The sequence below is a fragment of the Bos grunniens genome, chromosome 2 (genome assembly GCF_055505025.1).
Source record: "Bos grunniens cultivar Pamir isolate PY7600 chromosome 2, Bosgru_T2T1.0, whole genome shotgun sequence".
Lineage (NCBI taxonomy): Eukaryota > Metazoa > Chordata > Mammalia > Artiodactyla > Bovidae > Bos > Bos grunniens.
The window spans coordinates 100,336,433-100,352,562 of record NC_141166.1 but is presented as its reverse complement, the minus strand read 5'-3'; the positions used below and the strand labels follow the sequence as shown (position 1 = coordinate 100,352,562).

The 16,130-nt window shown below is 36.3% G+C and overlaps 1 protein-coding gene across 3 annotated transcripts in view; it reads left to right on the top strand.

Annotated features, from left to right (window-relative positions):
- LOC147378406 (CD302 antigen) overlaps window positions 1–16,130 on the top strand; it is a 124,684-nt gene that overhangs the window by 71,713 nt on the left and 36,841 nt on the right. For 2 of the 3 annotated variants that reach the window (XM_086355213.1, XM_086355194.1), the window contains exons 27-34: window positions 1,357–1,524; window positions 2,733–2,849; window positions 4,668–4,862; window positions 7,147–7,373; window positions 8,890–9,058; window positions 11,257–11,406; window positions 14,145–14,267; window positions 15,515–15,682. In XM_086355213.1, coding sequence (XP_086211339.1) covers window positions 1,357–1,524; window positions 2,733–2,849; window positions 4,668–4,862; window positions 7,147–7,373; window positions 8,890–9,058; window positions 11,257–11,406; window positions 14,145–14,267; window positions 15,515–15,682 — 1,317 coding nt within the window. The remainder of the gene's footprint in view (window positions 1–1,356; window positions 1,525–2,732; window positions 2,850–4,667; window positions 4,863–7,146; window positions 7,374–8,889; window positions 9,059–11,256; window positions 11,407–14,144; window positions 14,268–15,514; window positions 15,683–16,130) is intronic. The other variant, XM_086355195.1, reaches the window with a different exon arrangement.

Here is a 16,130-nt window from a genome sequence, read left to right as displayed (position 1 = left end):
GAAATCTTGTTTTAAAATTATAAAGCAATTATAAACTTGTCCTTTTTACAACAAAATTTATTGTGAAAATTTGTAATCAAGAATCATTAAATGTTAAATATTTTGTCATTAACTTGTTATTTTAGATATATTTTATCTTTATTTCCGTCAACAGATGATAGTAATTGACCTTTGAGTTTAAAGTCCTTGTTAGCCTCATTTTGTGTACCTTTTTGTTTATGTTCTTATGGAAAACTTACATCTATGGGCATTCTTTTGCAATTCTTTTCAATACTTCACATTTGTTTTATGAGTCACTGCTAAGATTTATTTGGTTGCGAGTAACAGTAATGAGCTCACTTCAGAGAAACTTAGATCTTCAGAAACGGGGATGGGGATAGAGCTGCACCTTCGAGGAAAACGGGTCCGTAAGCCAGAGGTCTTCCACCTCTCTGTTCTGTTTCTGTCTGTGGATCTGCACTCTTATCTTTATATACTTCCTGCTTCTCTGCACATGGTGAAACATGGCAGCTCTGCAGCTTTCGATTTTAGCCAGAACTGGAGGTGAATTGACTGAACTGAATCCCACTTTTCATATCTGTAGAGAGAATCTGATAGACTCAGCTGAGTCAGGTATGCAGTCTCTAGCCCAGTTAGAGGAAAGTGGTTTTACAACTTTTAGGGGCCCACACTTGTGGGTTTGTGGTTAGAAAAAAAGACTAATTCACAAAGGGAGTTGCCGTGAGCTGGGAGAAATACTGTACTGAATGGTCTCTACCACATATTGAATCAGTTTGATTGGCTTTGAGTAGAGCATATCCTTATTTGCATCTTTTTTAATGTATAGCCTTTTCATAAAATGAAAAAAAAAAAGCTGAATTTAGATTTTCTAGGTGTCAGATTTTAAATTATTTCTATTTGCTTTGGTTAGAGCAATAACTTATTTAGAACATCACATATTTCATAAATATTTCTTTAAAATTAGAGAAGATGTCATTAACCAGAAAACTGAAGGTGAATTCCCAAAGTTATATTAAGGTACCTATTATTATGTTTGTATTGTTTCTCTGAAGTGGCCCCTTGTATTTGAAGTCTGGCAATGCAGGAACACAGAAACTGCATTTAACCTAATACTTCATTATCCATATTATTCTACTCATTCCACATCAGGGGAAAGAAAATTGTATTAAATAATTTCTTTCCTACAGAAAGCCAGTTAAGAGGTCACATTTTATTCAAGCATAAACAGAACAAGCATCGCCAAGTTATTATTTCTTGGCTTCCTGAATATTTCCTACAAATCAAGTCTAATTACTATGAACATGATTTAATATTTATATATGTAATTAGAATTCTTACCATTAATTCTTTTTCTAGATGAGACTAAGAAAGAGGTCAAACCAGTTGCCAGTTTTCAGTGTCCATCTCCTGTTCTAAGCACTCCATGGATACCATTTCAGAACTCTTGCTACAATTTCTTGATAACAGAAAATAGATACAGAGTGCCAACACAAGATGAGGTTCATTCTAAGTGCCAGACACTGAGTAAGTATGCTATATAGCCATTGTATGTTGCATCACGCTCTTAAAACTAACCAAACTCGCCTGAGTGTATTATAAATATTTCTAATTAGCAGTAGTAACTAGAACTCAAAAATACCCATCTCCTCATTTCTTCATTGTCAATGACAAAGTATTAAAATTTGTGTTTAGTGAGAATGGTAACAGTATAGGAGTTCCTCCATTTTTAACCTGTCCATTCAAGAACTAGTGTGTCTTTCCGTGTATAAACAAAGTGGATTCTACTTACAAGGGAAAAGAAATGACACTGAGACTAGAGAATGGGATGTTAAATCAACTTAGGCTGTGGGCAAAGAGAAAATAGGTCAGTCTGAGTGGTTGAAAGCTTAGATAAGCTGTAAAGAAGCACCTCTGCTTAAAAGAAATACATATTTCATACTTTTAGCTCTCAAGGTTATCCAGATATTTCGTATGAGATCGACTGAGGATTTATGACTTTTTAACAGTGGACCCATCAACTTTGTAGAAAATTCGTATGGAAGATAAACCATTATTCCCCAAAGTGTGCTCTGTGGAACACTACTTTTAAGAGGTGTTCTATTTAAAAAAAAAAAAAAAAGATTCTTAGTAAAAGAACAAGGATGAGAAATTTCACACATCTTTGTTTCCTGTTAAAACATTATCAAATATACATTAGCATGTACTTTGAGAAATACTGGCATGAATGAAGTAGTTTAACTTTGGTTAACCAATGTTTGTAAAGCTCTTTTCAATGTAACTCTTTTCTGAGGAACCCCTGAGGAACACACTTTGGGAAATATTAAACTTTTAAAACCTTCCTATAAAACAGTGATCTCTAAGAAAAAGGAAGATTTTTTACTTTTAGCCCATTCAAGAGGTTTTATTTGTTACAGTCTTTGACATTGTATCATGAATATATATGGATTTATACCAACTCAAGCCTTGTGAGGAAAAGCAAATCAGTGTTTCAAATTCTCTACTCAACTTCTAGTTTTCCACTATTCTATGAGACCAAATTTAAGATCAAAATGTTTGAAAACTTCTCAACCTATTCACTGTAGTAACAAGATGGTTTTCATTTATATCTCTTACTTATTTTCTACTGTTGTTTGTTTTGAAGTGTATTAAGCTGGGAAGTAAAAATTGCTAAATTATCAAACAAAGTGTTCTAAATAATTATTTAAATTATTGGCTATTTTTTTATTTAACAGATCCAAAATCACATATTCTGAGTATTCGAGATGAAAAAGAGAACAACTTTGTTCTTGAGCAGCTTCTACATTACAATTACATGGCTTCATGGGTCATATTAGGTATAACTTATGAAAGTAAGTTGTAAATCTACTGTTTTTTTTTCTATATTCATAGTTTATTATGAACTACTTGTTTATCACACTGTGAAAGTATAGTTTTCAAAGTATTTATCAACATACAAAATTATAATTATGAACTTAGCATAACTTACACAGATACCAAGACAGGTTTTGTGTCTCTGCCCTGCCACTAAAATACCTTTCCCACCAAGCTTGGAGTTTAATGGTGGAAAATGATTTTCTTTTTCCACTCTCCCTCCTAGCAGTACAAGACTAACTAAAAATGACTGCACTCCCACATAAATGTCTAATACTTACTTTATATTTCTAGGTGTATGACCTGAGTGAGAATAGAAATACACTTCTAATGTTGCATTTTTGGGTTTATATCATTGGCTTGGGGTATACATTAGAAAAAGGAGACACATAGTCTGTCAATGGACTAGAATATTTGAGATTGTAAGTGCTACAAACCCAAGATATAATTGCTATGAAACTTTTTAAAAAACACAGACTCTAGTAATAGAAGTAAGACCAATTTAGAAAGATACTCATTAAGAGGTATCCTAAAAATCATAAAGTTTTGAAATTAGAAAAAAATCACTCTTTGGGCATAAAGCCTCAAAAACATACATTTACCCAAAGAGGGGGCTGAATGAGAGGCACAGGACAGTGATAGCTAGAGGTAGGGTAGACAAAGAAGCTAAATTACTCAAATCTGGCCATTTTAAAAATAGTCTGCTCTTTGCTGTCTAACCTGTCTCTTTCTAAAAATTACTGAAGATTTTCTTGCAGATGAGTTAACAAAAATTAAGCTATCAAGCAATGACTAAGGCTTGGGTTGCCAGCTGAAGATAAGTTCATCATGACAGTATTTAGTTGCCCATCTTTTTTCTAATGATGCTTGAATACTCAGATTTGGGGATGGGAAAAAATGGAGAGGAACTAGGTAGAAGCTTCCCAGTGAAGAAAAGTGAAAGTGTTAGTCGTCAGTCCAACTATTTGCGACCCCATGGCCTGTCGTCCTCCAGGCTCCTGTGTCCATGGGACTCTCCACACAAGAATTCTAGCTTTACCTGAAAGTGACTGAGGAAACAGTGATCCTGTGTGGAGCAGCAGAAACTAGACCCAGGATATAGTTAAGAGATTTCAATTGTAGCCTCTGCTGTGCTTTCTTAGTTATATCATCAGAAACAACTGAGGACTTCCCTGGTGGTCCAGGGATTAAGAATCTACCTGCCAATAGAGGAGACATGGGTTTGATCCCTGGTCCAGGAAGATCCCACATGCCGTGGAGCATCTAGGCCCGTGTGCCAGAGCTACTGAGCCCATGCGCCTAGAGCCAGAGAAGCCACTGCAGTGAGCAGCCCATGCATAGCAATTAGAGAGTAGCCCCCATTCACCTCACTGCAACCGAAAAAATCAGTTGACATAAATTGTGCATAGTTTAAGTCCAGTTTTCTACCACTAGTTTTATAACATGTTAATTTTTTAAATAGTTATGTTAATTTTCATCACAATTAAACATATATGTAGAAAAAATGAATATTGGATGAAGTAACAACAAAATGTTAAATTATTTCAGGATGATAGAATTGTAAGTAAATTTTAGTTTTCATATTTATAATTTGTACTTTCTATGTTGAAAATAAGCATTGTTTACTGTTAAAATTGGAAGCTATTAGAGAAAGCTATTAGAGAAACACATAAGTATACAACCTTTAGAATGTTGGGGAAAAAGAAAATTACTTGAGTTTGAGATATTAACCTCGTAACTGTAATTCAAGTCTTAATTTAATCTTTAAGCATAGAAAAAAAATGTTTCTTTTCTAGATAATTCTCTTAGGTGGTCTGATAAGACCACGCTGTCATATACACACTGGAGATCAGGAAGACCAGCTATAAAAAATGGCAAGTTTATTGCTGGCTTGAGTACTGATGGCTTCTGGGATATTCAAACCTTTAATGTTATTGGAGACTTACTATACTTTCACCAGCACAGCATTCTGGCTTGTAAAATTGAAATGGGTAAGTATGCTAAGGCAGAGTTTCTACTCCAGCGAAAGAGAATGCAAAGCCATTAGCTCCACTAGTGAGCATTATGCAGTTGAACTTTTTGAGTAGCTCCCCTGTATTCAGTATCATGAGAAGCACTACGGAGGTTTTAGAGGAAGGAAGACACACTCCCTGTTGTCATGGTCTTGATCTCAAGGATTAAAATGAATGCAGTTGGGAAAACAGCGTTAAATGTTTATTATTGTTTTATGTAGGTTAGTCTTAGGTTATTTAGTATGTACAGGCTTACATTTGTTGAGAAATCAAAAGACACCAGTGAAAACAGATATAATGAAAATTAAGAATGCATTGAGGAGAGGAGGAAAAACTTGTTTGGGCCTTGAAAGATGGATAAAATTTCTATGCATAAGAAAGTGTGTGTAGGTAGTTTTGACAGTCTAGGCTAAAAATGAATGTTTCTCAAGTTTGCCTAATTCCTTAAATAAGTCTATTTTTTAATGTATATCGGGTTTAAATTTTTTACAGCTTAAAAACTCTTATTATGGCCATTCTGCTCTAAGCCCTCTGCTAGGAGCCCATCACAGTCACATCTGGGCCCACCTTTTCCCTTCATACTCTTGGAGAATAACTTTCGGATATACCACTTCTATCAACAATCTCCAGGAATTCCCTACTATCAGTTATTTTGAGTTCCTGTAAGCCTTTGAGACTTTTTAGAAACCAGTGTCTCTTCTAAATTTCTAGGCTTCCTCCCAGTCTCCATTTTTCCCACCGTTTTTGGTTCGAAGAAGATCTTTTCCTGCCAGGCTGATCTCTTAATTGTCCATGTACAGTGTATACCCTTTCTTACTTGTACCTTTAATTATGGGTTTTTTTCCTGCCATGATGTCTTCTACCTTCTTTCTTTCTTTCTTTTTTTTAAATAAAACTTTCATTTTAGAATAGTTTTAGATTTATAGAAAAGTTGCAAAGATAGTACAGAGAGTTCCCATATACACCGTAACCTGTTTCCCCTGTTGTTGACATCTGTCTTAAGTATGGGACATTTGTTACAACAAATAAACCAATATTGGTAGATTATTATTACCTAAAGTCTATATATTGTTCAGACCTCCTTAGTTTTTACTTCATGTTATTTTTGTGTTCAGGAGTCCATCCAGTATACTACATTACACTTGGTCATCATGTTCGCTTAGGTTCTTCTTGGCTATGATAGTTTTTCAGATTTTTGCTTTTCTTGACAATTTTGAGAAGCACTGGTCATGTGATTTGTAGACTGTCCCTCAGTTTGGGTTGGCTGATCTTTTTCTCATGGTTAAACTGGAGTTATGGGTTTGGGGTTTAGGGAAAAAGCCAAAGAGGTAAAATGTCATTCTCATCACGTTCTATGAAGGATATATGCTGTCAACGTAACTTATTACTTGTCACTGTGGATTTTGACCTTGATCACCGGGGTCAAGGTAATGTTTGTTAGCTTCCTTCACTACAGAGTTGCTCTTCTTCCCACCTCCCATAGCGTACTCTTTGTAAGGAAGTTACCATACTCAGTCCTCACTGAGGGAATGGAGAGTTATTTTCTACCTTCCTGCAGTGGGGAGTATCTATATAAATAACTTGGAGTTCTACATAGGAGAGTTGTCTATTCTCTTCCATCTAAAAATTTATTTAGGCATTTATTCATATCAGTTTGGGCTCATGGTTATTTTTTTATACTTTGGGCTATAATAGACTATATTATTTTAATATTTTCCTTGATTTTTTCTAGATTTGGCTGCTGGAGCTCTTTAACATGGCTTCTGTTTCCCTTTGAAATACCCACATAATTGTGGTCTTGTTATTACCGTAGTTGATTGATTGTTTTTAGTTGGCTTTCTTGTTACCATATTTCTTTTTAGAACTAATTTCAGCTAACCAAAGTTTGGAGACCTAGTTTATTAAAAAGGTTTTCTGACTCCTAATCCAGATGAATCTTTCCTTTCCTAGTCAGTCACAAGTGTTCTAGTGGTTCATTGTTTTGCCCTCACTTCAGGTGCTAGTGTTTTCTGTGCCCAACTAATAGGTGAGCTCCTTAAATGAAAGACATTATTTGTGCCTTTTTTTAATCACCCAGACAACTGTAATAGGTAAGAGCTTATTAAATAAGCTGTGGCGATAAGAAAAAGAAAGTATGCATTTGACCTTCTTATAGTCCAATTTTATTTAACTTTTGAAATGGTTGTATGTCCAATATTACCCAAATTATGTATTTTAAATAATTTAAATTTAATCACTAACACTTTTAATTTAAATATTATAGTTGACTACAAGGAAGAATATAATACTACTCTGCCACAGTTTATTCCATATGAAGATGGTATTTATAATGTTATTCAAAAAAAGGTAACATGGTATGGAGCATTAAATGCATGTTCTCAAAGTGGAGGTCATTTGGCAAGTGTTCATGACCAAAATGGCCAGCTTTTTCTGGAAGATATCGTAAAGCGTGACGGATTTCCACTATGGGTTGGGCTCTCAAGTCATGATGTAAGTCTTGTTTTGTTTTCCAGAAACTTTTCAAGTATATTCGAGGGTCGGAAATTTGAACATAAAATATTAACTCAAAGTATAACATCAGATTAAGTCCTGGGATTGCATTCGCATACCATAGTGCTTTCTATCTTTTCACAATGTAGAACAGATAGAAAATTGTGTTTGTAGAGTACACCAGGGCAACTGGCCAGGACCGCAGCTGCCCTAGACACTGCCACGCCATCCTAAGGACTCAGTAGATTAGTATCTCATCAACACCACTGTAACCTATTTGGGATAGACCAGTTGGAGAGCTGGTAAAAAGGGAATGGCTTAGGATCAGAAAAATCTGATTTCCAATATGAGTGGCAGGTCTTCTATCTACATATTGGGTGACCACAAGCAAGTTATTATACCTTTGCAAGCTTATTTCCTTATCTGTCAAATGGGGGTGATGATATGTTCCTTAATAGAGGATTATTAGCACAAAATTTGTATTGGGATGAGAATGGATACATGTATATGTATGGCTGAGTCCCTTTATTGTTCACCTGAAACTGTCACAACATTGTTAATTGACTCTGCTGCTGCTAAGTCGCTTCAGTCTTGTCAGACCCTGTGCGACCCCATAGATGGCAGCCCACCAGGCTCCGCCGTCCCTGGGATTCTCCAGGCAAGAACACTGGAGTGGCTTGCCATTTCCTTCTCCAGTTAATTGACTATACCCCAATACAAAATAAAAGTTAAAAAAAATTATATAAAGTGCCAAGTAAAACTCTTAACTACATCTAAAATATAGATGTATATTTTCTCCCCACTTCCCCCTAGAAATTGACACTATTTGAAAGTAATCTGCTGGTAAACATGCCTTTTGTGCCACTATTTGAATCCTATTAAGTAGTATACATATATAAATGTACTGATAATGATATCTAGTATACAAAAAAACAGTCTGTTGAGATTAGAATGAAGGCCTAATCTAAATAAAGTGGGAAAAGTAAAAGGATGGCAAATTATGATTAAAGAATGAAGGACAAATCAAAAGTAATCTTCCTATATGAATTTCTTGGGAACTATTTTTCTCTTCCAGCCTCTTGCTGCTTGATAACTTCTGTAATATGAAAAAAATCAAGCCAAGGACACAAACCACAAAGCTATAAAACATAAAAAACAATATTTAGAGTAATGTGAAGATTGGGATTGTAAACCTGTAATTGTGACAAATGGAAGCCATTTCCATGTCATATAATTTCTAGTGTTATATAAACTCATCCTTAAAAAATGAAATCTAGAGATAGAGTGTAGTAACACTATCTCTAAAGTCCTATTTAAATTATATGCCAGAGCAAATGTCTCAAATCACTGCATCAAAAGTAAATCCCTGGTTTTACAAATATGTTCAGGTCTGTAGTACTTATAAGCAAATAATTAACACTACATTCCTATATTTATGAAAGTATGCATGTTCATCTCAATGTTCTTTTGAAGTCATACATATGAATTCAGATTATCACTATTATTCTTAATACAGGGAAGTGAATCAAGTTTTGAATGGTCTGATGGCAGTGCCTTTGACTATATTCCATGGAAAGATAAAAAATCTGCTGGAAATTGTGTTGTCTTGGATCCAAAAGGAATTTGGAAGCATGAAAACTGCAAGTCTGTTAAGGATGGTGCTATTTGTTATAAACCTACAGAATGTAAGACTTGATTTCAAATAGCTGTATATTTACTAAAACATGACATTTGTTTTATGTACCTGATTAAATATGGAAAATAATTTTTATAGATATTAAATAAGGTTTATTCACAAATCCTAGCAAAATAATTTTGATACTTTGTGGAGAGAAGCAAATATGATATGCCCATTCAAGGAATTTGTTCTCAAAGACTTTCAATTGTTCTGCTACTCAGTGAGTTTTACTCTAGAATTTGTGAATTTTAATTTCACTTAGCAGTGTTTTTCAAAAAGTGAGATTCTCCTTTTTAAAAAAGGGTTCCACAGGATATAGATTTGAGAAAAATCTTAGGTGATTTACCATATTAATGATTCTGAAAGTTTTTATAGAAAAGAATCTCTGTAGTAAAGAAATGTTCTGTGTAACTAAACATTCTCCAAATATTTCTACTATAGAAAGTAGAATGGTGATTGCTGCAGGGAAGAAAGAATGAGGTGTTATTATTTAATTGGAGCAGAGTTTCAGTTTTGCAAGATGAAACAGTTTGCAGGTGGATGGTGGTGATGATTGCTTAATAATTTGAATGTACTTCATGCCATTGAACTGTACAGTGAAAAATAGTTAAAACGGTAAATTTTACATAATGTATATTTTATCCCCTTTCAAACAAAATGGAATCTTCTTGACAGGAATGTAACAAACTTACCACATGGCTGGCCCTTGCAAGGAAAAAAAAAAATGTGAGAGTTGGAAGCAAAACTCCCTAAAGAACAGTAAGAAAAGAAAATATATGCCGTCTAAGACAGGCCATTTGCAGCTTGGACTAGAAACAAATAGACTTTGAAGATAAGGCATTTCCATATGTTCCCAGTGGATGAAGAATTGTTTTTAAAGCCAACCCATTCATAAAAGTACACGCATCCTAGCCATGCATTGGTGGCCAGTGTTCGGCATGTCTTGAATCTAAAGAAACAACACCCACCATTGCCTGTGCAGTGATAGAGTAGTCAGCAGTGTATTTTTTGTCAGGGATACTATTTTCCCAGTATGATAGAATCAAACACTTGTTAGTAGCATCTTCCTCCACCACAGCCTTAACAAAGAATTGTCACAAGTCTTACAGACTCCACAGGTTAATTTTTAGATGACTTTTGGTCACCTGCAGCTAGGAAACTTACCCAGGAGTAATCAATTTTCAAACTGAAGGAAGACTTAGAGCCCAAACTAGTGGCATTAGTGAAAAGTGTGGAGGCAGAAGCCAATCAAATAACTAGATTTCAAAAAAGATTGAGCCCGAGGGGAGAAACAGGATAGAGAAGCAGAGTAAGGAATGGAAAACCATCCTGAAGTCTCTCAGTGGAGAAGAAAGGGGCAGTAGTCATTCTTCTGGAATCATGGGGATCATAAATGAAAAGAATTCTACCAAACTGCAATGAGGAACAAAAGCAGGAAAGCCTTCAATCACTGAAGGACACGCAGACCATCCATAATGCGTAGAGAACAATGGTATGGGTTGCGACTGCTGGCCATACCAGATCAGATATTGATTCAGACAATCTGTACCTGGTCAACGGGATGTTGGCAATTTACTTTCCAGTTCTCATACTCTCCAGTTGGAATTAACAATGGTGTTAAGGGGGACAGGCTTCATTACACAGGCTTCTTGTGTTATACAGAACGACTGAAAATTAAACAGTTTACATGGAAACCAGGGGAATTATTCAGAGCTGAGAAGCCACACCTACTTTTTTTTTGGCTTGAGACAGATTTTTCAGTGCTGATCTGTTGTGCTTTGTAAGCAAGTTACCAAGTTTTCAATGTGGGTATGATTTTTTTTTTATGGCAAGGTAAAAGTAGGTCTTTGTGATCAATACAAAAAGGAATCCAAAGAAAGAAAGAATTTTAATTATTATTTCAAATTTGTTACAGGCCTACCCAGCCTTGTCTTTTCTTCTCGATTCTGTCTTTCCAGTTATTTTTACTTTAGTCTAAATTCATCTTAGAGAGTTAAGTACTTTCCTCTGTATTCTCAGTTTTTTAAAAAATGGTTTTCCAAAAAGCTAATGAGATTGCGTTCTCAGAGTGTGGGCTGTAGCCCTCTCTGATGTGTATTGAAGTTGAATGCCTCTTACCTACAGAAACCATGGCGTCAGTGAAATTTTAAAAGCCAGTCATATTTTTCTGTGCATTTTCACAGTTATGTCTAACATTTTTTACAGCTAAAGAGGTGTCCTCTTATACTTACTCATCAAGATGTCCAGGAGTAAAAGGGAACAAGTCACAGTGGGTTCAGTACAGGGACCACTGTTACACGTCCGACCAGGCATTGCACAGTTTCTCAGAAGCCAGACAGTTTTGTTCAAAGCTTGGTGAGTTAAAATGTGTTGATTTTCTTTTTCAATAATTTAGTCATTAGAATTTTTCTTAAGGAAACCTTTTAAAATAAATATTATATTTTTGAAAATCTTAGTGAAGCACTCACTAATTATAATAGCATTGCTGCTACTGCTGCTAAGTTGCTTCAGTCGTGTCCGACTCTGTGCGACCCCATAGACGGCAGCCCACCTGGCTTCCCCATCCCTGGGATTCTCTAGGCAAGAACACTGGAGTGGGTTGCCATTTCCTTCTCCAGTGCATGAAAGTGAAAAGTAAAAGTGAAGTCGCTCAGTCGTGTCCGACTCTAGCGACCCCATGGACTGCAGCCTACCAGGCTCCTCCGTCCATGGGATTTTCCAGGCAAGAGTACTGGAGTGGGGTGCCATTGCCTTCTCCGATAATAGCATTATAACCTAATTACCCAGTGGTACAGAAATGTTTAAGTATTTTATTATATATGAACTCAATGGAATATTGGAACAGCCATTAAAAAATGATCAATATAAGAATAAGTAGATGGTATATAAAAGTAAGTGGGAAGAAGTAGAATAAAAAATTGCTAAATAAACTATTATGTGAAAATATTGACAAATGAAACCATTTTAAATATAGCTAGATATGCTCAGATGAAAGGATTAAGAAGCAGATTTTTTGTAAAGTTGATTAAGCAGTAAATACAAAATTGTAGATTTTTCATTACTTAGTCATTAATAAGTAAGTTTAACCTGACCAGGGTAACAAAGTCCAAGAAGCATGGGTTGTTCATTCTGCAAAACGGACCCAGGGCCCACATCTCTGAACACTATAGGGGACCGGACTTTTAATCTTCAGATTTAACTAAAATCAAAGAGCAGCCATGATTGACTCCGTCCCATGAGAATCTTAGACAGTAGTCAAACTGTGAAATAACTTCTAGGGAGACCACCTAGAGTATTTCAAAGACCTGCATCCTTGGGTAGCAATTTAGGCAGATGACATTTATCTTATTTATTTTGCTACCTTGTAGAGACACTTTACTGATTTAAAAATCTCCTTGTTACTGCTTAACTACATGATGGAAAGTTTTATGTGAGATTAGTATTATAAAAGGTAAAGTGCCTGCACACTGTGTGATCTATAGAGGAGAAAATGCTTTCCTTTGCCCTTCTTTTAATACTTCACACCACAAAAGACATGCGTTAGTTCAAGTATGGATAAGCTTGTTTGGATTGAAGACTATTTGATTCCATTTTGGATTAGTTTCCAAGTCCAGGTATTATTTTATTTCTATCCCTTGCCTGATGCTGGTGATAGTACTATTATCTCTGTGGGTTTAAGGCAGCCTATCAAACTTGAGGAATACTCACTCATTCAATTCCATACTGTATTTTGGACAGTATACAATGGCATGACCATGTATCAGTTTAGTTCAGTTCAGTCGATCAGTTGTGTCCAACTCTTTGTGACCCCATGAATTGCAGCACGCCAGGCCTCCCTGTCCACCATCAACTCCAGGAGTTCACCCAAACTCATGTGCATCGAGTCGGTGATGCCATCCAGCCATCTCATCCTCTGTCGTCCCCTTCTCCTCCTGCCCCCAATCCCTCCCAGCATCAGAGTCTTTTCCAATGAGTCAACTCTTTGCTTGAGGTGGCCAAAATATTGGAGTTTCAGCCTTAGCATCAGTCCTTCCCGTGAACACCCAGGACTGATCTCCTTTGGAATGGACTGGTTGGATCTCCTTGCAGTCCAAGGGAATCTAAAGAGTCTTCTCCAACACCACAATTCAAAAGCATCAATTCTTTGGCACTCAGCTTTCTTCACAGTTCAACTCTCACATCCATACATGACCACTGGAAAAACCATAGCCTTGACTAGATGGACCTTTGTTGGCAAAGTAATATCTCTGCTTTTGAATATGCTGTCTAGGTTGGTCACAACCTTACTCCTTTCCTTCCAAGGAGTAAGCATCTTTTAATTTCATGGCTGCAATCACCACCTGCAGTGATTTTGGAGCCCCAAAAAACAAAGTCTGACACTGTTTCCACTGTTTCCCCATCTATTTCCCATAAAGTGATGGGACCAGATGCCTAAGATCATGACCATGTATACTTATGTATAAAATAATATTAAAAGGAAGGCTAATGCTCTCCAACATCTCAAATCTATTTGCTTTTATTTTCATTTTAGCAGAAGCACATTTAAAGTTAACTTACTATACAGAACTGGTTGTTGAGGAGAGAGTGTTGAAAATCTACAGGGGAACACAGATTTCTACCGTCACATACCCCACTTCTTATGACTAGCTGTTCATACAGGAAGATCTCACTGGTTAAGTAGTTCCAAGGCCCAGAAATATTACCGTGTAAACATTTTGAGGAAACATAAGATATGTATATATGCAAAGTTTCAATCTAGAAATATTTCTAACATTTTTGGAAGCTATTAACACTATACTTTTGTGTATTAATGCTGTACACTCTGTGTCAAGTTTGAATATCTTCATGATCGTTAATCTTGATTGTTGTTGTTCTATCACTAAGTCGTGTCCAACTCTTTGCAACCCCATGGACTGAAGCACACCAGGCTTCCCTGTCCTTCACTGTCTCCCAGAGTTTGCTCAAATTCGTGTCCATTGAGTCAGTGATGCCATACAACTTGCTCGTCCTCTGTTGTCCCCTTCTCCTCCTGCCCTCAATCTTCCCTAGTTGGCATAAAGCTAATGGACTTAGGGTTTGTTTTCCTTCAACAGCCCATTCTGCAACTGTCGTTACCATAAAGGATGAAGATGAGAATAAATTTGTGAGCAGACTAATGAGGGAAAATAATAACATTACCATGAGAGTTTGGCTGGGATTATCTCAACTTTCTGCTGGTAAATATCTGTGTGTAGAGTGTACGAAGAGAGTTCTAACTTGTCCTGAATGCCAGGTCAGCCTCACTAAAGAATGTCAAGTGGTGGCTAACTCAAACACTTCTTGGTGATGAATAAGCTAGGTCTGCTGGTTTAGAGGCTTATACATTCCTAATGAATAAACGAATGAGTTATTAGTAATGATAAAACACTAATGAAATAGAAAATCAGGTTAAATCAACTGGAATTGTTTTAGAAGCGTAAGATACTTGGGTCAACAGGATTTTTTCTTCTCCTCTGGCGGTGTCTGTGTCCCTCGTGTGTCCCACCAGGAGCCCATTGCTACTGTCCACAGCATTCCAGTGTCTAGCACTTGGTAGTGATAGCTTTTAGCTATTATTCAGAAAGTTCTCTTCTGGTTGTTTCCTTCCCTCTTGAAACATTTTTACTTTTTTTTTGGTAACCATAGAGTGAAAGTAAGTCTTAATGGTGATTTTTTTTATTATATTACCTAAGAAAATTGCAGAGATTTGGTTCAAAAAGATTTGTGGAAGAATTTTTCAATAAGGAATAATAGATTGTTTCCATGCACTTAGAATTGATAAAGAATGAATTAAGAGTACACATTTGATAGAATAATAGAAAGTTGGCTTCACATTTTATACAGATTTGAATTCTAAATAATTGAAATAAATGTGAATTCCAAAATATTAAGTATGTGTCCAAAAGTGAATGAATTCTAAGTTGGCCATCTAAGGGAAGTATAAGTTGTGTTTATACGCTCACCACAAGGTGGTGCTCCATCAGCTGGGAACCAGAAGTGGGAATCATGGTGGGGAGGACTTCTTGGACCTTGCATGACTCTTCCTCTCCCACCAGCACACTGTGAATGATTTTTAATGGGGGGAAGTCATGGGTGGGAAGCAAGGGACAACGGATACAGATCTTTAGAAATCTGCCCATCACACAATAAATGTGCTTCATTTATAGCACCTATACTCTGTGTAGTGCTGTCTAATAGAACTTTCTACAAAGATGAAATTTTTTCTATGTCTGTGCTATCCAATGTAGTGGTCACTAACCATATGTGGCTGTTGAACACTTGAAATATGTCACGTGCAACTGATGGGCTGATTTTAATATTTTCACTTTCAATAAATTTCATTTTAAAAATAGTGGCACAGCACAGTTCTAAATAAATAAATTGTATGAACCATGTGCTTTTTACCTTAGTAATTTAGTTACAGTAAACAAACTTCTTCCTTTAGATCATTCTTGGAATTGGTTAGATGGATCAAAAGTGACATTTGTCAAATGGGCAAATAAAATTAAGAGTGGCAGTGGACAATGTAGCATTTTGTTAGCTTCAAATGAAACTTGGACAAAAGTTGAATGTACACGTGGCTACGGAAGAGTTGTCTGCAAAGTTCCCTTGGGTAAGTATGTAACCTGTCCTTAAGGAACCTTTCTGAAGAATGGGTCAGGCAATAAATGTACGATTCAATTGTGTGCAAAGTTTTGTACTTTGTCCCAGAGTACTTAGTCCTTAGAGTATATCCAAACAAACCTGATTAAGTCATAAAGATTCTTTCCCTCAGAAAAATAAATTACAAATGACAGTAAATGCACAAGATGTCTAGGATTCCCAGAGGAAAGTACTGAACTGTCCAAACTTTGTATGCTGCTGCTGCTGCTAAGTCGCTTCAGTCGTGTCCGACTCTGTGCGACCCCATAGACAGCAGTCCACCAGGCTCCCCCATCCCTGGGATTCTCCAGGCAAGAACACTGGAGTGGGTTGCCATTTCCTTCTCCAATGCAGGAAAGTGAAAAGTGAAAGTGAAGTCGCTCAGTCGTGTCCGACCCTCAGCAACCCCATGGACTGCA